Below are 17881 nucleotides of genomic sequence, written 5' to 3'. Positions count from 1 at the left end.
CTCCTGCCATCCTTTGAGCACAGCTGTTTGTATTTAAACGGGGCTTCCTTCCACGATGACTTCTGGGGTGGGTGTGGCTGAGGAGCCAGCCTCATTCCCAGGGCCGGGCTGGCAGGGGAACCCAGGGCCAGGTGGGGTGAAATGTGGCACTTCCGGCTCTTGGCTTTGGGGCTTCCCCACCTGGAGGTGCCAGACTGCCAGCTCCTCTCCTCTCCTCTGGTGCCATCCCTGCTGCAGTTCCCCTGGGCCCTCGGGAGCATTTCTTCCCCACCCTGTGTCTTCCCCAGGTGAGGCAGGAGGACAGGAACCGGTTCGGTCAGCCGGCCAGTGTGTTCATGAGATGTTTCACTTCCTGATTCTCATGGGCCCTGGCTTCAGGGGCCACAGAGCAATCAGTTGACCAATCAGTCAGTTGACATTTTTTTTTAAACAAATAAATAAGTTTATTTATTTAAAAAAAAAGAATATGAACAATCATATTCCTAATTTTTCTTGTTTCAAGGAGCTAAGAACAAAAAGTTAATGGAAAAGAACTGTATTTTATAATATTACAAATGTTGAGGCATTTTGTAAAATGTGAACAAAAAATAGTTTAATACTAAATGGAAAAAAATGTCTGATTTTTAACAAGTTGACATATTTTTATTGAGCACCTACTGTGTGCCCAGCTCTGAGAGGGGTGGGGGCTGGGAGACAGCCATGCAGGTACAGATGTGGTCCTGACTTTGCTGAAGACCCAGAGAGCCAAGCTTACTACAGACGTTCAGAGAACACCTACTCTGCGCTGGGCGCTATCTCTTTCAGTGCCTGCCACCCTCCCACAAGGTAGTGGGCCTCACTCCCATTTGATAGACTAGGAAACTGAGGCACAGAAAGGTGAGGTGACCTTCTCAGGTTACCCAGCTGGCAAGTGGCAGAGCTGGGGTTTGAATGCAGGTCTCTCTGAGGCAGACAGTGCTGTCAGCCCGGACAACTGCTGCCTGGTGAAGGACCCCCATCTGGGGGTGAGTTGGCTTTCTCGTCTGGCTTCTGGAAGCCTCAGGCTCAGCCTCACCCTCTCCCCTGGCCCCCGCCTCCCACCACAGGAGCATTTTAATTACTACTCACTGGACACCGCCCTGGGCCACCTTGTCTTCTCACTCAAGTACGATGTCATCGGGGACCAGGAACACCTGCGTCTGCTGCTCAGGTGAGGGTGGGGTGAGGGGACCTGTGACTCTCAGAATCTGAGAGCCCATCTTATTTTACCCACTCTTCTAACTGAGACCCAGAGAGGGCCAGGGATTTGCCTGAGGTTGCACCGCAAGTTAGTGCCCAAGCCAGGCCTGACCGCCTCATCACCTCTGGACCTCGCTGGGGTCTGCCCTCTCTGGTCTTACTTGGTGTGGAGGGGCTCCCATCTCCCTTTCGCACTGCCTCGCCCCTCAGCATGGGTCTTCTCCTCCCAGGACCAAGTGCCGGACGTACCATGACGTCATCCCCATCTCCTGCCTCACTGAGTTCCCCAACGTGGTCCAGATGGCAAAGGTGAGGCCTCTGATCCTTCATGCTGAGCCCCCCGTGGACACCCCAGGTGGGCACAGAGCTGGGCTGCAGCCTCGCCTTTGCACACCCTCATCTTTAGCCCCAGATCCTGGCCTGCCTGCTGTGGCCTGTCTCCAGGGTCCTGCCGCTCACGTGTTCCCATGATGCCCACGTGCTGGCTGTGTGCTTTGGGCACTCTTTAGAGCACCTTTTGGAGACAGGGGCTCCAGTTCTCTACCCCATTCTGAGTGACAGTGAGCCTCCTTCAGCCTTGGTTGTCCCCTCTTTGTCCTCCACTGTCCTCCCCCCAGACCTTGGCCAGGGAGGCCCAGAGGCCCCACCCTCAGGCCCTCCCTTATCTGCTCCCGCAGCTGGTGTGCGAAGACGTGAATGTGGATCGATTCTATCCTGTGCTCTACCCCAAGGTATGGCTGGATCTGGGCCCTGCTCACTGGGAGTGGGTGGGTAACTAGGGGGCCAAGCATTTATTGGGCACCTGCTGTGTGCAGGGCATTTTTCCTAAGTTCTCTCACTTAAACCTCACAATAACCCTGCAAAGTCCACAGTTTGCGGAAGAGGAACCAGAGGCCCAGAAAGGGTTGGTGCCTTACCCGAGGACGCACAGCAGATAAGGAAGCCTGCATTTGAACCTCGTGCTGTCCTCCTTGGAGGCGAGCCTTCCTTACCTCTGGGAACTCTCAGTGCCATTTAGGGGCCCTCCTAAGGGTAACCTGTGCTCCTGAGCCAAGGCTCCACTGGTATTGCCTTCTGACCCCAGAGGGGACCTGGGGAGAGAGAGTAACACAGGCACCTCCATAGGTGCCACCCCACAGACGGCAGCTGCACTTCCAGCTCTGGTGCTGGGTGCTGGGTTTGAGGCATTGTGACAATGTGGGATAAAGGGGAGGGACTTCTGTCTTCAGTGAGCCAGGGGGTTTTTGGAAAGAGGTGGGCCCTGAAAGACACGTACAGCCTGTGGCTCTGACTGAATTCCAGAGTGAGGTGAGGCCGCTGAAGGGCGGGTGGTCCAGGAAAGTTCCCCTGAAGGAAGGGGCCTCAGAAATCAGGTCCTGCTTCTCAGTTACCGAAAGCCCAAGGTGAGAAGGGGAACTTGCTCAAGGCTCCACAGCACACTGTTGAGACTCGGCCTGTTCTAGAATGATGAGGTGGCTTTACAGAAGAGCCGGGGAACAAGTTGGGTGTTAGAGCAGAGTAGGGGCGGGAGTTTATGAGCAGAACTCAGGAGCAATGCGCTTAGCCTTTGGAATCCAACAGACCTGAGTTCGAGTCCCAGCTCTGCCATTTGCCAGCCGTTGACCTTAGCAAGTCAGTTCCTTAAGGTCTCGGAATGTCGAAGTCTTCATCCGTGAGATGCAGTCTGCGGGAGTGCCTCCCTCACGGGCTTGCTCTGAGGAGGAAATGAGTGGATGCATGTGGAGTGCCTGGCACAGTGCTTGGCACATAGAGCAATAAACGGCAACTTGTAAAAGCAGCACGTTTCACCCATCATCCTGTCCCCGCAGGCCTCCCGCCTCATTGTCACCTTCGACGAGCATGTCATCAGCAATAACTTCAAGTTCGGAGTCATTTATCAGAAGCTTGGGCAGGTGTGCTCACCTCCTCCTCCCTGCCCCCCCCCCACATCTGGCCGTGTACCTGGGACCTCAGACCTTTGCCAGGGAGAGCACCTGCCCAGGGACTCAGTTTCCCAGGAGCTCAGGAGCTGCCAGAGGTCCCCCTTCCAGCTTTCCTGGGTGTGAGTGGGGGGGTAGGAGGCCCAGCTCGATGACCTCTGCCCTCTGTGCATCCCTAGACCTCCGAGGAAGAACTCTTCAGCACCAACGAGGAGAGCCCCGCCTTCGTGGAGTTCCTCGAATTCCTTGGCCAGAAGGTCAAACTGCAGGACTTTAAGGGGTGAGCATTGGGGTGGGACAAGCAGAGGATAATCCGACCCATGCCCTTGGGCAGGGAGGGAGCCCCCATCCTGGCCCCGCGGAGGCCTGGCTGGGGCTGGAGACTGAGCCGTGGCCTGGGGGGCCTGGGGCAGGTTCCGAGGAGGCCTGGACGTGACCCACGGGCAGACGGGAACCGAGTCTGTGTACTGCAACTTCCGCAACAAGGAGATCATGTTTCACGTGTCCACCAAGCTGCCCTACACAGAAGGGGACGCCCAGCAGGTAGCCTGGGCACCCACCCACCTGCTTCCCACCTGTCCTCCTGTCCCCCATTTACCTATCCATTCAGTGTCCACCACACCAGACTCAGTGGGCCCTGGGATAGAGAGATGGAAATGATCTAGTCCCCCAATTTGTGGCCTCTAGTTGGGGCCAGGTGACAAGCTACTACGATGTTGTGAAAGCCTCAGTTTCCACATCTGTGAAATGGGGATAATAATGGCACCTTCCTTATAGGTGAGCATAAGCGAGGGTATGCACCCAGAGTGGCTAGAACAGTATCTGGTACATAGCAGGAGCTCAGTAAATGCGAGTATTTTTACAGGAAATGAAGGGTATTGTCAGGTCACATGGGGGCACTTAGACTGGGCAGAGGTGGGAGTCAGGCAAAGCTTTCAAGATGAAGTGACTTTTAGGCTGCAAAGGAGGTAGGAGAGGGAGGAGGAGCATTCTGGGAGAAAGAATGGCTTCCCTCTTCTGCAAAGGCCTGGTGATGAGGAAGTGCAAGGCATGTTCCTGGAGCTGAACTTGGAAATTTGTCACCTGTCCTAAGCTTCCTGCAGGGCTGCCCTCCTTATTTCCCCATGCCCCCACTCCAGGGCTACAGGGGGATACAGGGGTCATGTGAGAAAAATGGAAACGTTTATTCCTTATTTTTAACGTCTTTTAATTTTCTTTTAATAGATTCTCTGTTCATTTTAACAACAAAGATATATTGAGTGGAACTTATTTGTTCAAGAGGGGCCCATGTTTGGGGTATTTAGACAGGAGGAGGGTGAGAGGTAGGGCCTGGGGACCAAGAGCCCCGGCTTCAAGTCCCCTAATTCACTGTAGGGCCTTGCAAGTCACTTCTGTCTTGGCCTCAGTTTTCTCATCTGTCACAGGATTCCAAGAAAACGAAAATAATTTTAAGACAAGTTTCTCCCACATTTTTTGGGAGGAAGCAACTCCTTAGACATGCCCTCTGCCCACCCCAAGCCCCCCGCACCTCTGCGGGCACCCTCCCCACCCTTCGCGGGCCCCCGGCTGGGTGCTGAAGGCTGTGGCCCTGTGCACCCTCCCCACGCTTCGCGGGCCCCCGGGCAGGTGGTGAAGGCTGTGGCCCTGTGCACCCTCCCCACCCTTCGTGGGCCCCCGGCCGGGTGGTGAAGGCTGTGGCCCTGTGCACCCTCCCCACGCTTCGCGGGCCCCCGGCCGGGTGGTGAAGGCTGTGGCCCTGTGCACGCTCCCCACCCTTCGCGGGCCCCCAGGCAGGTGGTGAAGGCTGTGGCCCTGTGCACCCTCCCCACCCTTCGCGGGCCCCCGGCCGGGTGGTGAAGGCTGTGGCCTGTGCTCAGTTGCAGCGGAAGCGGCACATCGGGAACGACATCGTGGCTGTGGTCTTCCAGGACGAGAACACGCCCTTTGTGCCGGACATGATTGCGTCCAACTTTCTGCACGCCTACGTGGTGGTGCAGGCCGAGAGCGGGGGCCCCGATGGCCCCCTGTACAAGGTGGGTGATCTCGGAGCTTCCCAAGGGCATCAGCCACCATCCCAGCCCCACCCTCACTCACTGTGAGGCCTCTCTGAGCCTCAGTTTTCCCAACTGTAGGTAGGGGGACCGTCCGGAGGGCTCTGAGCCCCCCTCGTGCTCTGATGCTGGAGGAGTCCCATCCTGCCCTCGCTGCCCCCCGAAGTCCCTCCCCTCAGAGAGGCTGGTTACCCTCCTCCGCCCTTTAGCCTCCTCCTCCCTCTCCAGCCTCATGACTCCTGAGACCCTCCACTCCTTCCCACCACTCAAATTCAGGACCAAGGATGGAGGAGCTGAAATCCTGGGGTTCACCCATCCGATCGGCAGTCACTGAACCTCCCCCGCCAAGGGGCAGCCCTGTGCCCAGCACGGGGCAGGATAGGGAGGCGAATCAGTGGTTTCTGGCTGGTGTGGGGACTCCATGGGGACAGCTGCCCTCCCTTCCAGGTCTCCGTCACCGCGAGAGACGACGTGCCCTTCTTCGGGCCACCCCTCCCGGACCCTGCTGTGTTCAGGAAGGTGAGGGGCAGCCCCCAGCACCCCCGTCGTGGGCAGAGCAGGACTAAATGGGTGGGGGCTGAGAGGGTGCACATTCTGCTGGACGAGGTCCTGAAGCCCCACTGTGTGCCAGGGCAGCCCGGCTCCCCTAACTGAGCAGCTGGGGCCTGGCTTTTCTGTTCATCTTGATAAAAACTGACTTTATTTTACAACGGCACAGAACAGACTGTATCCTTGTTTTACATGTTGTAGAGCAGACTCTGTGGCCTTTCCTCACTTCTGTTGTCTTTTTGACAATTTCAACCTTCTTCTAAAATGCTTGGGGAGAGGGGCACACATCTCTCTCACCTCTCAGGAGCCCTCACTTTGAGCCTTGGCTTCAGCACCCCCCAATCCCCAGACTGAGGCAGTGGGAGACCCCAACCCAGCTCTCCCGAGGGGTGGGCAGCCATGAAGGGCCTAGGGCTCACAGGTGCCTGGGCTGGGGAGCTGAGCCCAAGGAGATGCCCTTCTGGGAGTGAAGAGGGCAGCCCCCAGGCCCCAGCAGAGCGTGGCTCCGGAGCCCCAGCCCCTTGTCTCTGTGTTCGCCTGACCCCCGCTTTCTCTTCTCCACGCTGGGGGCTCCCAGGGGCCTGAGTTCCAGGAATTTTTGCTGACAAAACTGATCAATGCTGAATATGCTTGCTACAAGGCAGAGAAGTTTGCCAAACTGGAGGTGAGTATGGGTTCCTGGGGTTGAATCCCCCCACCCCCTAGAATTTCAGCCCCTGGAGAGAGAAGAGTTATGTTCAGACCTTGGCCTTAGGGAAGGCTGCCTGGGGGAGGACAGATTTACAGATGAGCAGCACCAGGGTCAAGGGAGAGGAAGTAAGGGTTCGTAAGGAATGCTCAGGAGGGCCTTGGAGGTAGGCGGGCTGCCACAGAGGACGCAGTGGAGGAGGGGCGTGGGGACATGAGGTCAGATCTTTGAGGGGCCACGTCGAGCCCTGGGGGCTGCCTGTGCTGCGGAGGGGCCTGAGGGAAGCCGTCTAGGCTTCTGGAGCCCAGGCCCACTTCCCACTCAGAGAAGGTGGCCGCGATTGCAAATGTGGGAAGGGCTGATCCCTGGGGTCTCTCCTAACGGCCCCGGCCTGGCCCTCAGGAGCGGACACGGGCCGCCCTCCTGGAGACGCTCTATGAGGAACTGCACATCCACAGCCAGTCCATGATGGGCCTGGGTGGAGACGAGGACAAGATGGAGAACGGCGGCGGGGGCGGTGGCTTCTTCGAGTCCTTCAAGGTGAAGAGCAGGGGTCTACCTGGGTGCGGAGGGGGACGGATGTGGTTGGCTAGGAATCTGGGCACGCGGTCGGGCTAGAGTCGGGGGATGCCCTTAGCGACAAGGTGTGGGGGTGTGGCTAGAGGTGAGCTCACGTTGGAGGTGGAGTCGGGTGGGGGCGTGGCTCAGGGTGGAGTCAGGGGTGGAGTTAATAGGCGTGAGCTCGGGCTAGGTGGGCACGAACCTGGGGTAGAGTCTGGGTGATGGTGAGCCTCTGGGTGGACCTGGGCTTTAGGGTGGGCTTAGACCTGGGGGGGTGTGGTCTTGGCCTGGGGTAGAGCTGCGGTTGGGAGTTGTAAGGTGGGCTCTGGCTGGGGGAGGAGTTGATGGTTGGAGGCGGGGCTAAGCTTGGGGGCGGAGTCTGCCTGGGAGCTGTGCTGAAGGTTGGAGCCCTCTGGTGCCAAGGGTGGTGGCTCCCAGGTCAGCAGGCAGAGAAGAGAGGAGGAAGCCTCTGTCCTGACCCAGAGAAAGAAACAGAGGTCAGGGGAGGGAGGTGAACGAGGGGCTATAGGAGAGGGACCTGGTCTGCATGACCTTAGGCCGTGTGCCCCACCCTGGCTATCTCTGGTTTAGCTTAGTGTTAAGAGCATAGACACCCTGGGTTCAAATCCCAACTCTGCCACTTATCAGCTTGAGCATTCTCTGAGCCTCAGGTTTTTTTATCTGTTGTTTAGGGTAGTGGCAACTTACCTCATACAACTGTTGAGAATTATTTGTGAAGCAGTTAGATCAGTGTAATCTAAGTTAAGGAAAATGCAAAGCCCTGCCCATCTACCTCAGCAACTATCATCCAAAGTGAGAGACAGAGGCAGAGAGAGTTCCTCTTCCCCCCACAGGGCCTGGACTCCCCCAGGCTGCAGGTCCCCAGGCGGTGGCCTCTTTGCCACTGTGTCCTCCACCCACAGGAGGAGGACTGCCCATCCTCCAGGTGCCCAGCAGGCTGGCGGGGCCTCACCTTTACCCCAGGGCAGGCCACAAAGCTAGAGGTGTGGGTTTGCATAAGAGGATTAGCCCAGCTGCCCAGGCCTGCCTTGGGCTGAGGCGAACAGAACGTCTTTGAGAAAGAGGCTCGAAGAGAGCCCTGCCTCTGCTCACTGGAGACAGGGAGTGGGTGGGAGGAACACGGACCTGGGGTGTCTTCTCTGAGGGGGGGCTCCAGTGATCCCACATCTGGTGAGTGCTGGATGGTGGACCGGGCTTAAGTTACAGACTTTCTTAGAGGCAGCGGATCCCACGGTCAAGGGTTTGGGTTTGGCATCTGGGTTCCAGACCCACCTCTGCTTCAGTTTCGTCACGTGTAGAATGGGCTTGGTGGCAGTGCCTGCTTCCTGGGGCAGATTGAGTGAGAGCGAATGGAAAGTACCCGGCCCTGAAGTGAGCATTCAGCGCAGATTGACTGAAAAAAGCAAGGAAGGGAGGGAGGGAGGGAGGAGGGGAGAAAAGGGAAGAAAGCAAGCCCTAAGAGACGCTAAGAGGAGGGAATTGGGGTTTCTGGAGGTCTCTCTGTGCACGCTTTTGCTCATGACCCAGCGTCTTCTGCGGTCTTTACAACTGCACAACAGGTCATGAGGCTCAGAGGCTCAGAGGTGTGGAGTGGCTTGCCCAAGGTGACCCAGCAAATTGGTGGCAGAGTCAAGGCCCACAATACCCCTGGCACATGTACAGGTCCTGACTCTTGTGTGGTCTCATGGGAAGGGACTTCCTGGGGTCACCGAGATTGGCGTCAGTGGCTCCTGGGTTTCCCTGAGGGGGTGGGGCCTTACGAAACCCCTACTGCCACCTTCGCAGCGGGTCATCCGGAGCCGCAGCCAGTCCATGGATGCCATGGGGCTGAGCAACAAGAAGCCCAACACCGTGTCCACCAGCCACAGCGGGAGCTTTGCGCCCAACAACCCGGACCTGGCCAAGGCGGCTGGAATAGTGAGTGCCCTCCCCCAGGGGCCCTGCCTCCCCCCGCTGCCCTGCTGTCCGAGGGCTCATCCTGGGCTCTAGGCTAGGTCTAGCCACTGCCTCCACGGGGTCAGGTGCCCAAGCTGTGACACTGGGATGCTGAGAGCCTGCATCCCCCTCCCCAGCTCCTCGGCCCACCCCACCTCCTGGCCCCTTATTCAGCTGTGTCTGTTCTGGGGCAGCTTCTGTGTCACATTCCTTGTGAAGCACCTACTGTCTGTCATATGCTGGGGATTGGGCTGCTGTATGGACACCTCCTGTCAAGCCTTGAGTTTCTGGGAGCACCTATTGTGTGTCAGGCTGTGGGCACGCACTGTGTGTCAGGACCTGGATTTCTGTGTGAGCATCTGCTGTATGCCTGGCTCTGAGATGCTGGTGGGTACCGCTGTGTGTCCAGACTTGGGCTGCCATGTGAGCACCTACTGTGTACTAGGACCCGGTTGCTGTGTGGACATGTATCTTGTGAGCATCTACTGTGGGCCTGGCCCTGAGATTCTGTGAGCCCCTATTGTATGTCAGATCCTGGGCTACTGCGTGGACCTAACTCTGTAAGTGTCTGCTGTGTGCCCAGCCCTGAGCTGCTGTATGAGAATCCACCATGTGTCAGGAAATGGACTGCTGTGATAAGCCCTGGTTAGCAGTGAATACCTTCTCTGTGTCAGGAGATGAGCTGTGTGAGCACCCATTATGTGCCAGGGCCTCTGTGGTTGTGCCCACCTATTGTGTGTCAGGACCTGGGCTTCTGTGTGAGCCTCTCCTGAGTGAGCACCTACTGTGTGATTACTTACTGTCTGCCAGGCTCTGTGGGATTCTGCTACTAATACTCAGGGGGTGTGCTGGGCACAGAGGATGAATGAGGCCCTCGATTGTGGGCCAGTCTGCTTTCCGCTGCCCAGTGGTCACCCCCCAGCACTGCACCTACCGCTCTGCTGCCCCTTCCCCATCCATCCTTCCTTCCTTCCTTCCATCCATCCGTCTGTCCATCCATCCATCCATCCACCCACCCACCCATCATTTACTGACTGACTGCTGCATGCCAAGCAAGCCCTGTGCTCAGTGCTGTGAGGCTGTGTCCTGTGGCAGGAGGGACCCCCTCCACCCCACCCCTGCCCCATGGGCTGACCTGGCCAGGGAAGCAGGGCGAGTCCTCTGTGTTCCAGCAGTCACCAAGCCCACTGTCACTGGAGAAGCAGGCCCACCCTCCTCCAACCCCAGTTCACTAGCCACTCCCTTCCTTCCCCACCAGAGTGGCCCAGCCTCCTGTGGGTGGCTGTAGAGGGGCCCCAGGGACAGGGCCAGACCAGCAGCACCCACCGTGGCAGTAACCAGACCCATTTCTGTTTTTGTTTTTGCACAACTGTCCCCTCTCTTCATGTTGCTTCCTTTTCCTTCCACTCTCTCCTCTTTGCTTGTTTTCCTCTTCCCTTTCTCTCTTCCCCTCCTCCACCCCCTGCCTCCCTCCACCTTCTTGCGCTTGTGTATTCTGTCCTCTTGCACCTGTCTTTTTACTCCCTCTCCTCTTTCGAACTGTTTTCGCCCTTGATTTTTCCTTTGTGCCTGCCCCTCCCTCTCCGTCTCTGTCCGTCTTGCTCCCCGGGTCCGTCTCTGTGTCTGTCTGTCCGTGTTTAACTCTGCACCCCTTCTCATGTGACTGTTTGTCAATCTCTCTCCTCTGTTCTCTCTGTGTCTCCTCCCACCTCTTCTCTCCTTCCCTTCCCCGGCCTTGTCTCTCTCAATCCCCTGCCCCGCTCTCTTCTTTGTCCCTGTCTGTCTGTGTCTGTCTATATTTCCCTCCTTTCCCTGTCTCGTTTCTCCGTGCCTCCCCCTCCCGCCATCTCTGTCTCTCTGACTCTCTCTATACCTGTCTCTCTCTCTCTCTGCTCCCACCCTCTGCTGCTTGCCAGTCATTGCTTATTCCTGGGAAAAGTGCAAGTAGATTCGGACGCCGGGGCAGTGCCATAGGCATAGGAACCGTGGAAGAGGTTGTCGTCCGCGGGGCCGCCGTCTCTGGAGGCTGCCTGCACGCGCTGTTCTCTGCTCGCTCTCAGGACGGAGGCCATATTGGGGACGTTGCCCCCCTCCCCCCGGGACAGGCCCGAGGGCTGGCAGGATGGAGTGCCAGCAGCTCTGATGGCACTCAGCACCTGCTTTGGGGCCTGGCACCTGTGCCAGTGCCAGTGTCCCCCCCGCCACCAGGGGCTCTGGCCCTGCCGTGACCCCTGGGACTCTGGCCCAGTCCCTGCCTTTAGGATCTGGTACCTAAAGACCCTCTGTCCAGCTGCACGTCCCCCAATATCGCCGGTTCTGCATGGAGTGCCATCGCCCTCCTCTGCCCTAACTCCCTGTCCCGACCATGAACTGGCCTGGGGGTTTCTGCCCATCTGTGCCTCCATGGGGCCCACTTTCCCGCCTCCCCAGAGAAATGGGGGACATGCTTCTGGTGCCTGGGGCATCCCACCATAGTGTATGTGTAAACTGGGCTGGGGGGCGTCTTTCAACTGCTGGGCCAGAACCTCCCCCAGCCAGTTTGGAGATTCCGAGGTGTAGCAGGGGGCAGGGGCTTGGGTTGCCTCACCCACTCTCTCCCCACTGCCCGTAGGCTGCAGGTCCCATGAAGTCCCGGGGGCAAAGGCAGCAGTCATTCCGAGGACTTGGCCTCCTCCAATCCCAGCCCAGAGCGGCTGTCCAGCTCCCTCAGGCTTCTGCTCTTCTCCTGCACTAAGATGCTGGGTCCAGACATGCTGTGTGACCTCAGGGGGGCCTTGGCCCTCTCTGGGCCTGTTTCCTTATCTGTAAATTAGGACAGCTCTCTCTGGAGATGGACAGTTCTCTCATTTTTCTTGCTCATTGTCTCTGCTTCAGGGCCTGGGCAGCAGGGCCCCAGGGTGGCATGTGGGGGGCACGGGGGCTCCTGGAGCAGGTGGGTACTGAGTTGGGACCTCTCCCCGCAGTCACTGATTGTCCCTGGAAAGAGCCCCACCAGGAAGAAGTCGGGCCCGTTCGGCTCACGCCGCAGCAGTGCCATCGGCATTGAGAACATACAGGAGGTGCAGGAGAAAAGGTGGGTGCAGCAGAGGGGGTAGGATGGCGTCCTGCGTCTCCTCTGGCTCCCCCTGACCCCCTGTCAGTGGCAAAGCACAGCAGGCAAGAGGGAGCTCCCACCCTTCTCCCCCTCTGTCCCCACCGGTGACAGCTACACGGTCAAGTCCCTGCTCTGCGTCAGGCACCACAGCCAGCTCGTCACCTAACATGAAGCCCTATCATCCAGTCCCAGCTCTGCCGGCTTCCAAGGGGTCACACCTTGCACATCAAGGAGCCACAGGTCAAGGGGTCAGGGGCCTGCCCAGGTCACACAGCTGGTGAGGGGCAGAGCTGGGATTTGAGGCCTGGTCCGTGGAGGTCTGTAAGTGCATCTGTGTGGGCGGGGTGTGGACAGCACACCGTATTACCAGCAGGGAGCCTCCAGGAAGCAGAGGATAGTTCCTGGGGGTGAGTCCTGTCTCCACCACACTGGGACTGTGTGACCTTGGGAAAGTCACGGTACCTCTCTGAGCCTCACTGTCCCAATCTGAAAAATGGGGATAAGAACACAACCAACGGCATGGTGCTGCTGTGAGGGTGTGTGCAGTGCATGTGAAGCAGGGAGCAGGTGCACTGAGGCCTCAGGAGTGGAGCTGGCACTGTCCTCGAAGGCAAGAGAGCCCAGAATCCCATGAATCCAGGGTTCGAGTCTTGGCTTCGCCATGTCCTAGCTGCATGTCCCTGAGCAGGTTCCTTCCCATCTCTGGACTCCAGTTTCCTTATCCATAACGGGGTCTTAAGTAGGTGCTCCCACAGCACCCGCCCCCTCCTTGGCCAGGCCAGCCCAGGAGCTGCAGGGACTGCTCTGGGGCTGGCCCCTGAGGATGTGGGGTGTGGGTACGAGGCAGGAGGCACCCATGACCTCCCCTCACCACCTGGGCCTCCTTCTACCCTTGATGCCAGGCCTGGTGCTGAATCCCCCCGCTGCCCCCATGTGCCCCGCAGGGAGAGCCCCCCGGCTGGCCAGAAGACCCCAGACAGCGGGCACGTCTCACAGGAGCCCAAGTCGGAGAACTCATCCACTCAGAGCTCCCCAGAGATGCCCACGACCAAAAACAGGTTGGGGCTTGGGGCATGCTGAGCCGGGGGGCTTGGGTGTGGCGGGCCCATTCTTTCTACCCCCTGTCTGGGCCCAGGCCTGCCAGGAGTGTTGACACAGCCACACCACAGCGGCAGGGGGCCTGACTACTCTCCCAGGTCCTCCTTTGACACACACCCGCTGAGCACTTTGTGCGTGCCAAGCTCTGCAAGACAGCAGTGAGCTGGACATACACGGCCCCTGCCTCGTGGAGCTGACAGTCCAGCCTAACATAACCTAATAAGCTACTTCCAGATAGTGGTGATAGAAAAATAAAGCAGAGGATATGATGAAGAATGGGTGGGGGTGGGGCGTTAGGTGGGTGTTCAGGGAAGACATCTACCAAGGGGTGGGGTTTGAATTGGGAGCTGAGTGAGGAGTCAGCCCTGTTAGATCTGACTTACAGTGGCATGGCAGAGGGAAGAGGGTTTCAGGTAAGAAACACGGCAAGTGCAAAGGCCCTGAGGCATACTTGGTGCAGTTGGAGCTGAATGAGTGAGGCTGGGCCCAGGCGGACACCGGTAGCAGAGGGGATGAGGTTGGAGAGGTGGGTGGGGGCTAGGTCACGGCTTTGAAGGCCATGTGAGGACTTTGAGACTGGCAAGGAGGCTTTGGAAGATTTTAGTTAAGAGGAGTGGTGGTGCTTTAACAAGCTGACTGTGGTCAGCATGCGAAGGCTCTGAGGGTGGAGGCAGGAGCAGACGCAGGGAGGCCAGCCGGGAGGCTGCCCCTCTGTTCAGTGCTTGTTGGCTGAGCCCCTTCTGTGTTGGCTGCGGCGGGTGAGGGGGCTGTTGAGAGGACCCGGCCTGGGCTGAAGAGTCAGGCGGGTGAACAGAGAAGCAGGAAAGGGCCACAGGGACAGGGAGGGACAAAGCTGAGCAGAGAGGGTCATTCCCACAGCAAAGAAGAATCAGAGAGGGCCTCCTTGAGTAGGCGACCCCTGGCTGGTTTTTGAAAGGTGAATTTACTTTTTGGGATCTGAGGGAAGGAGTGAGACTCCAGGCAAGAGACACAAAGGCCCTGAGCATGGGACAAAATTGTGAGAGAGTTAAAAGAGAGTAGACTGTGGAGTTGGAAGGCCTGGGTCCTACCGGTTCTCCCACCTGTGGCTGCGTGACCTTGGGCTGTGTGCCCATCCTGTGGCTGTGTGACCTCGGGCTGTGTGCCCATCCTCTCTGTGCCTCGGTGTCCGCTCCTCTGTAAGATGGGTCTAATAATGATAGCAATGAGATAACTAGGGTAAAAGCACTTAGAACAGTGCCTGGCACAGAGCAAACCTGCACTAGATGACAGTATTGTTGTTAATAGTTACGATTGAACATCCAGCCGAGGAAATTGAACTTTATCTGGGGCAGTGGGGATCCAGGAGAGGGTATTGAGCAGGGGAGGGCATGATAGGATCCGCGTGTTAGGAAGGACAGTGGCATCGGGGAGGCTCAGAGCCCCAGGGAGCTATAAGAAGCCAAAAAGGCCCTTGGCTGGCTGCAGGCTGGGCCGCCCTGGGCCGGGAGGGCAGGGGCATGGGGTCTTGGCCCAGGAGGTGCCCAGTGTGGATGCTGGCTGATAGGACGCTGTCTGTGGCAGAGCGGAGACAGCAGCTCAGAGAGCAGAAGTGCTGAAGGACTTCTCCCGCTCCTCGTCCAGTGCCAGCAGCTTCGCCAGCGTCGTGGAGGAAGCAGAGGGTGTGGACGGGGACGATACAGGCCTGGTGAGAGGCCCAGGGAGGGGAGGTGCCCCACAACGGCTTGAAGGGGGTACTCTTTGGTCCCTGGAGATGCTCTGGGTTGAAGCATGAGGCTGGGTGTGGTTGAGTTGTGATCAAGGGACTCAGCCCAAAGGAGTAATGCAGACTGACCTTCTCTTACTCTAAAGCCTTCCATGGCTCCCCAGTACCCCCCACAGCCCAATCTCTGAGTTCATTGAAGATCTAGCCCCTCCCTCCCCAGCCTCGTCTCTTACCACCTCAGCCATTCTGCCCTCCTCTGCAGTCCCCAAACCAGCCAGGCTTTACTCTACTTCTGGGCCTTCGTACATGCCATTTCCTCTGTCTGGAGCACTGCCTGCTTCCTCCTTCCCACTTTGTCTGACTGACTCGTATTCATCCTTCTCAGCTCAGCCTCATATCACCTCCTCCTGAAAGCCTGCCTTCCTGGTCCCAGGGTAGGTTAGGAGCCCCCTTTACACTCTCATAGACCCTGGGCTCTGTCCTTGGAACCTGTCTGTCATGCTTCACTCAACAGTCCTTCGGCGAGCGCTGTTCCTTGCCACGCCCCGTGCCAGGCCCTGCATGGGCAGAGGGGACAGTGCAGACCAAGGCCCTGCCCTGTGGGGCTTGTACTAGTCTCTTCACAGCCTGTCTCTCCTCTCAACTTCAAGCTCTCGGGGGGCTGGGACCTTTCCTGGTTTCTCTCGGTGGCTTGGCTTACGAGAACATCAATACATGTTTGCGGAATGAATGAATGGGAGCGCACGTGTGCGTGTGCCCGCGCGCGCCTGGGTCCGTGTCTGTTCCCACTCTGTTCTCCTTTGGTCCCCCCTGGGGCAGACACTGCTGGGGCTTCATCCTCTTTGCAGAGGGGCAAGGGTGGGGGGTGGTGGATTGCAGCGGCGAGGGGGTGGTGAGGAGGGGAGAGGGGAGCCAAACCAGTGCCATGGCCAAGGGCTAACCTCCCTCTTTCTCTCCTCCCCCATCCCCAGGAGAGTGTCTCGTCCTCAGGGACGCCCCACAAGCGGGACTCCTTCATCTATAGCACGTGGCTGGAGGACAGTGTCAGCACCACAAGTGGGGGCAGCTCCCCAGGTACTGGCCAGGCAGGGGCCAGTCTTGTGGTGGGCCGGGGACAAGGCTGGGCACAGAGGGTCAAAAGCAGTTCTCAGGCCCCAGGTGGTGGGTGTGTGATGGGACTGCCCCTGACACGGGGACGGTGGGCTGGTCATTATCCAGCCTAGGGTGGTTGGTGGCTTGGAGGGCTGGTGGTTTCCAGAAAGGCCTTGGAGGATGATGCAGGAAGGGGGGGTAAAGAAGGGAGTTAAGGGTGGGAGTCCCAGAGGGAGGGGCTCGGTGGGGTTGGGGAGCACTGGTGCCGACCGCCCATCCATGCCCCCCGCCTCCCTGGTGCCTCCCCGCGGCCAGTGAGGTGGCTCCCTCCTGCCTCCCTCCCCAGGCCCCTCTCGGTCACCCCACCCAGACGCCGGCAAGTCGGGGGACCCTGCATGTCCCGAGATCAAGATCCAGCTGGAAGCATCTGAACAGCACACGCCCCAGCTGGTACGCACAGCCACCAGGGGCCTGGCCACGGTGGGGACGGGTAGCCTGGAGCCTGGCCCTATGGGGAGCCCTACCTGGGAGGGGGATTGGCTGTTGGGGAGAGGCATCAAAGCGACCAGGGGTCCCCAGGGATGGGAGCTGGACCAAGGGGCCCCCTTAATCCAGGAGGGTTGGGCTCGTCCAGCCTGGGCACAGCCAGTGACTTCTGCTTGCATGTATCTTCCGTGTCATCTGTCCTGTCACCTGCATTGCCACCATTCTCTGTGCAGGGCTGTTAGCCAGGAGGCCCCTCTGAAGGTGACACTGAGCAGGTCAGCACCAGCCCTCAGCTTCTGTTTGGTGGGGAGAGGGCGGGGGTGGGCCGACTTCTCTCTCTTCCTCTGTCACCTCTCTTGGGTCAGAGCTATGTGTCTAGGTTTGAGTCCTCTGCCACTCAGTTGCTAGGTGACCGTGGGCCTCAGTTTCCTTATCTGTACAATGGGGCTAATAAATGCTGCCTCACCTCTGCCCATGAGTTTCTGGGAGGATCTGATGGGAGCCTGAAAGGGACTTGGGAATTGTTGGGAGGGAGGGGTCTAGGAGGGTTCCCAGTGGGATGGAAACACCCAGAGCCTGGAACTCCAAGGGTGGGCCCTTCCGCATCTGTCCCCCTGCTTCATGGTGCCTCCGTCTCCCTTTACCCTGCAGATGAGGCCGCAGAAGCACAAGGTGAAGATGCTGTGTCAAATCCAGGCAGACGGGACCTCTGCCCCCGAGGCCAGCACCAACCAGCCTGTGGGCTGCCCCCCACTTCCCCAACCCTCCTCCTGGCCCACTGTCTGGGCTGTCTCTGCAGGGCAGAGCCATCCAGACCTGGGAGCGGGGAAGCTGCTGGCACCATCCCCACCCCCTGGGCTGGGGGGCCGGCTGGGGCAGGGAGTGGTCCCTTGAAACAGGACTCCAGGCCTGGCCATCCATCACCCCTGGGTGCCCCTCTGGACTCAGGGGGAGTGAGCTGGAAGGGGGGATTGAGACATCTCAGTGCATACAGAGCCTACTATGGAGGCCGTGGGGTGTGAGGTGTGGTAGAATGAGCACTGGGCTGGGAGTCCTAAGTCCTAGCTTCTAATTTGGGTTCTGCTCTGTGACTATGAGCAAATCACTCTCCCTCTCTGGGCACCTCTGCTATAAATGGACAAGATTATTTCAGAGGTCACTGAAGGCTGTGAGTCCATGCACCTGCCCCAGAATGGAGGATTGTCGTCCCAGAGACCTCCCATCACCCTACCCTGCTTCTTGGGGTTCCTGGGGCCCCCGATGGGAGCTGGCTGTGCCCATTGCCCCTCCTGGACCCTCAGTCTCTACCGCCGATGCCCTATCCACTGCCTCCACGACAGACGAGTGACCCGCTTTTGGGGGAAGCGGGAGGTACCTGGCTCCTCAGCCAGCACCCAGCTTAACCCCTGCCTTCCCATGCTCCTGGGCACGCCGGGCCGAGGG

At 58.7% G+C, this 17881-nt stretch overlaps 1 protein-coding gene across 1 annotated transcript in view; it reads left to right on the top strand.

Moving 5' to 3' along the window:
• RAP1GAP (RAP1 GTPase activating protein) overlaps positions 1-17316 on the top strand; it is a 66279-nt gene extending 48963 nt beyond the window's left edge. Inside the window, exons 7-24 of the mRNA XM_082612628.1 lie at positions 1086-1189; positions 1449-1527; positions 1896-1949; positions 3048-3131; positions 3338-3438; positions 3572-3701; positions 5036-5191; positions 5657-5728; positions 6336-6422; positions 6849-6986; positions 8814-8945; positions 11927-12036; positions 13002-13115; positions 14719-14842; positions 15832-15934; positions 16299-16402; positions 16672-16713; positions 17090-17316. Coding sequence (XP_082468754.1) covers positions 1086-1189; positions 1449-1527; positions 1896-1949; positions 3048-3131; positions 3338-3438; positions 3572-3701; positions 5036-5191; positions 5657-5728; positions 6336-6422; positions 6849-6986; positions 8814-8945; positions 11927-12036; positions 13002-13115; positions 14719-14842; positions 15832-15934; positions 16299-16402; positions 16672-16680 — 1701 coding nt within the window. The 3' untranslated portion in view covers positions 16681-16713; positions 17090-17316. The remainder of the gene's footprint in view (positions 1-1085; positions 1190-1448; positions 1528-1895; positions 1950-3047; positions 3132-3337; positions 3439-3571; positions 3702-5035; positions 5192-5656; positions 5729-6335; positions 6423-6848; positions 6987-8813; positions 8946-11926; positions 12037-13001; positions 13116-14718; positions 14843-15831; positions 15935-16298; positions 16403-16671; positions 16714-17089) is intronic.
• The last annotated feature ends 565 nt before the right edge of the window (positions 17317-17881 follow it).

This window comes from Mesoplodon mirus (assembly GCF_964341445.2).
Source record: "Mesoplodon mirus genome assembly, chromosome: 3".
Classification (NCBI taxonomy): Eukaryota; Metazoa; Chordata; class Mammalia; order Artiodactyla; family Ziphiidae; genus Mesoplodon; species Mesoplodon mirus.
The sequence above is the reverse complement of the archived record's forward strand: the minus strand, read 5'-3'. Positions and strand labels throughout refer to the sequence as shown.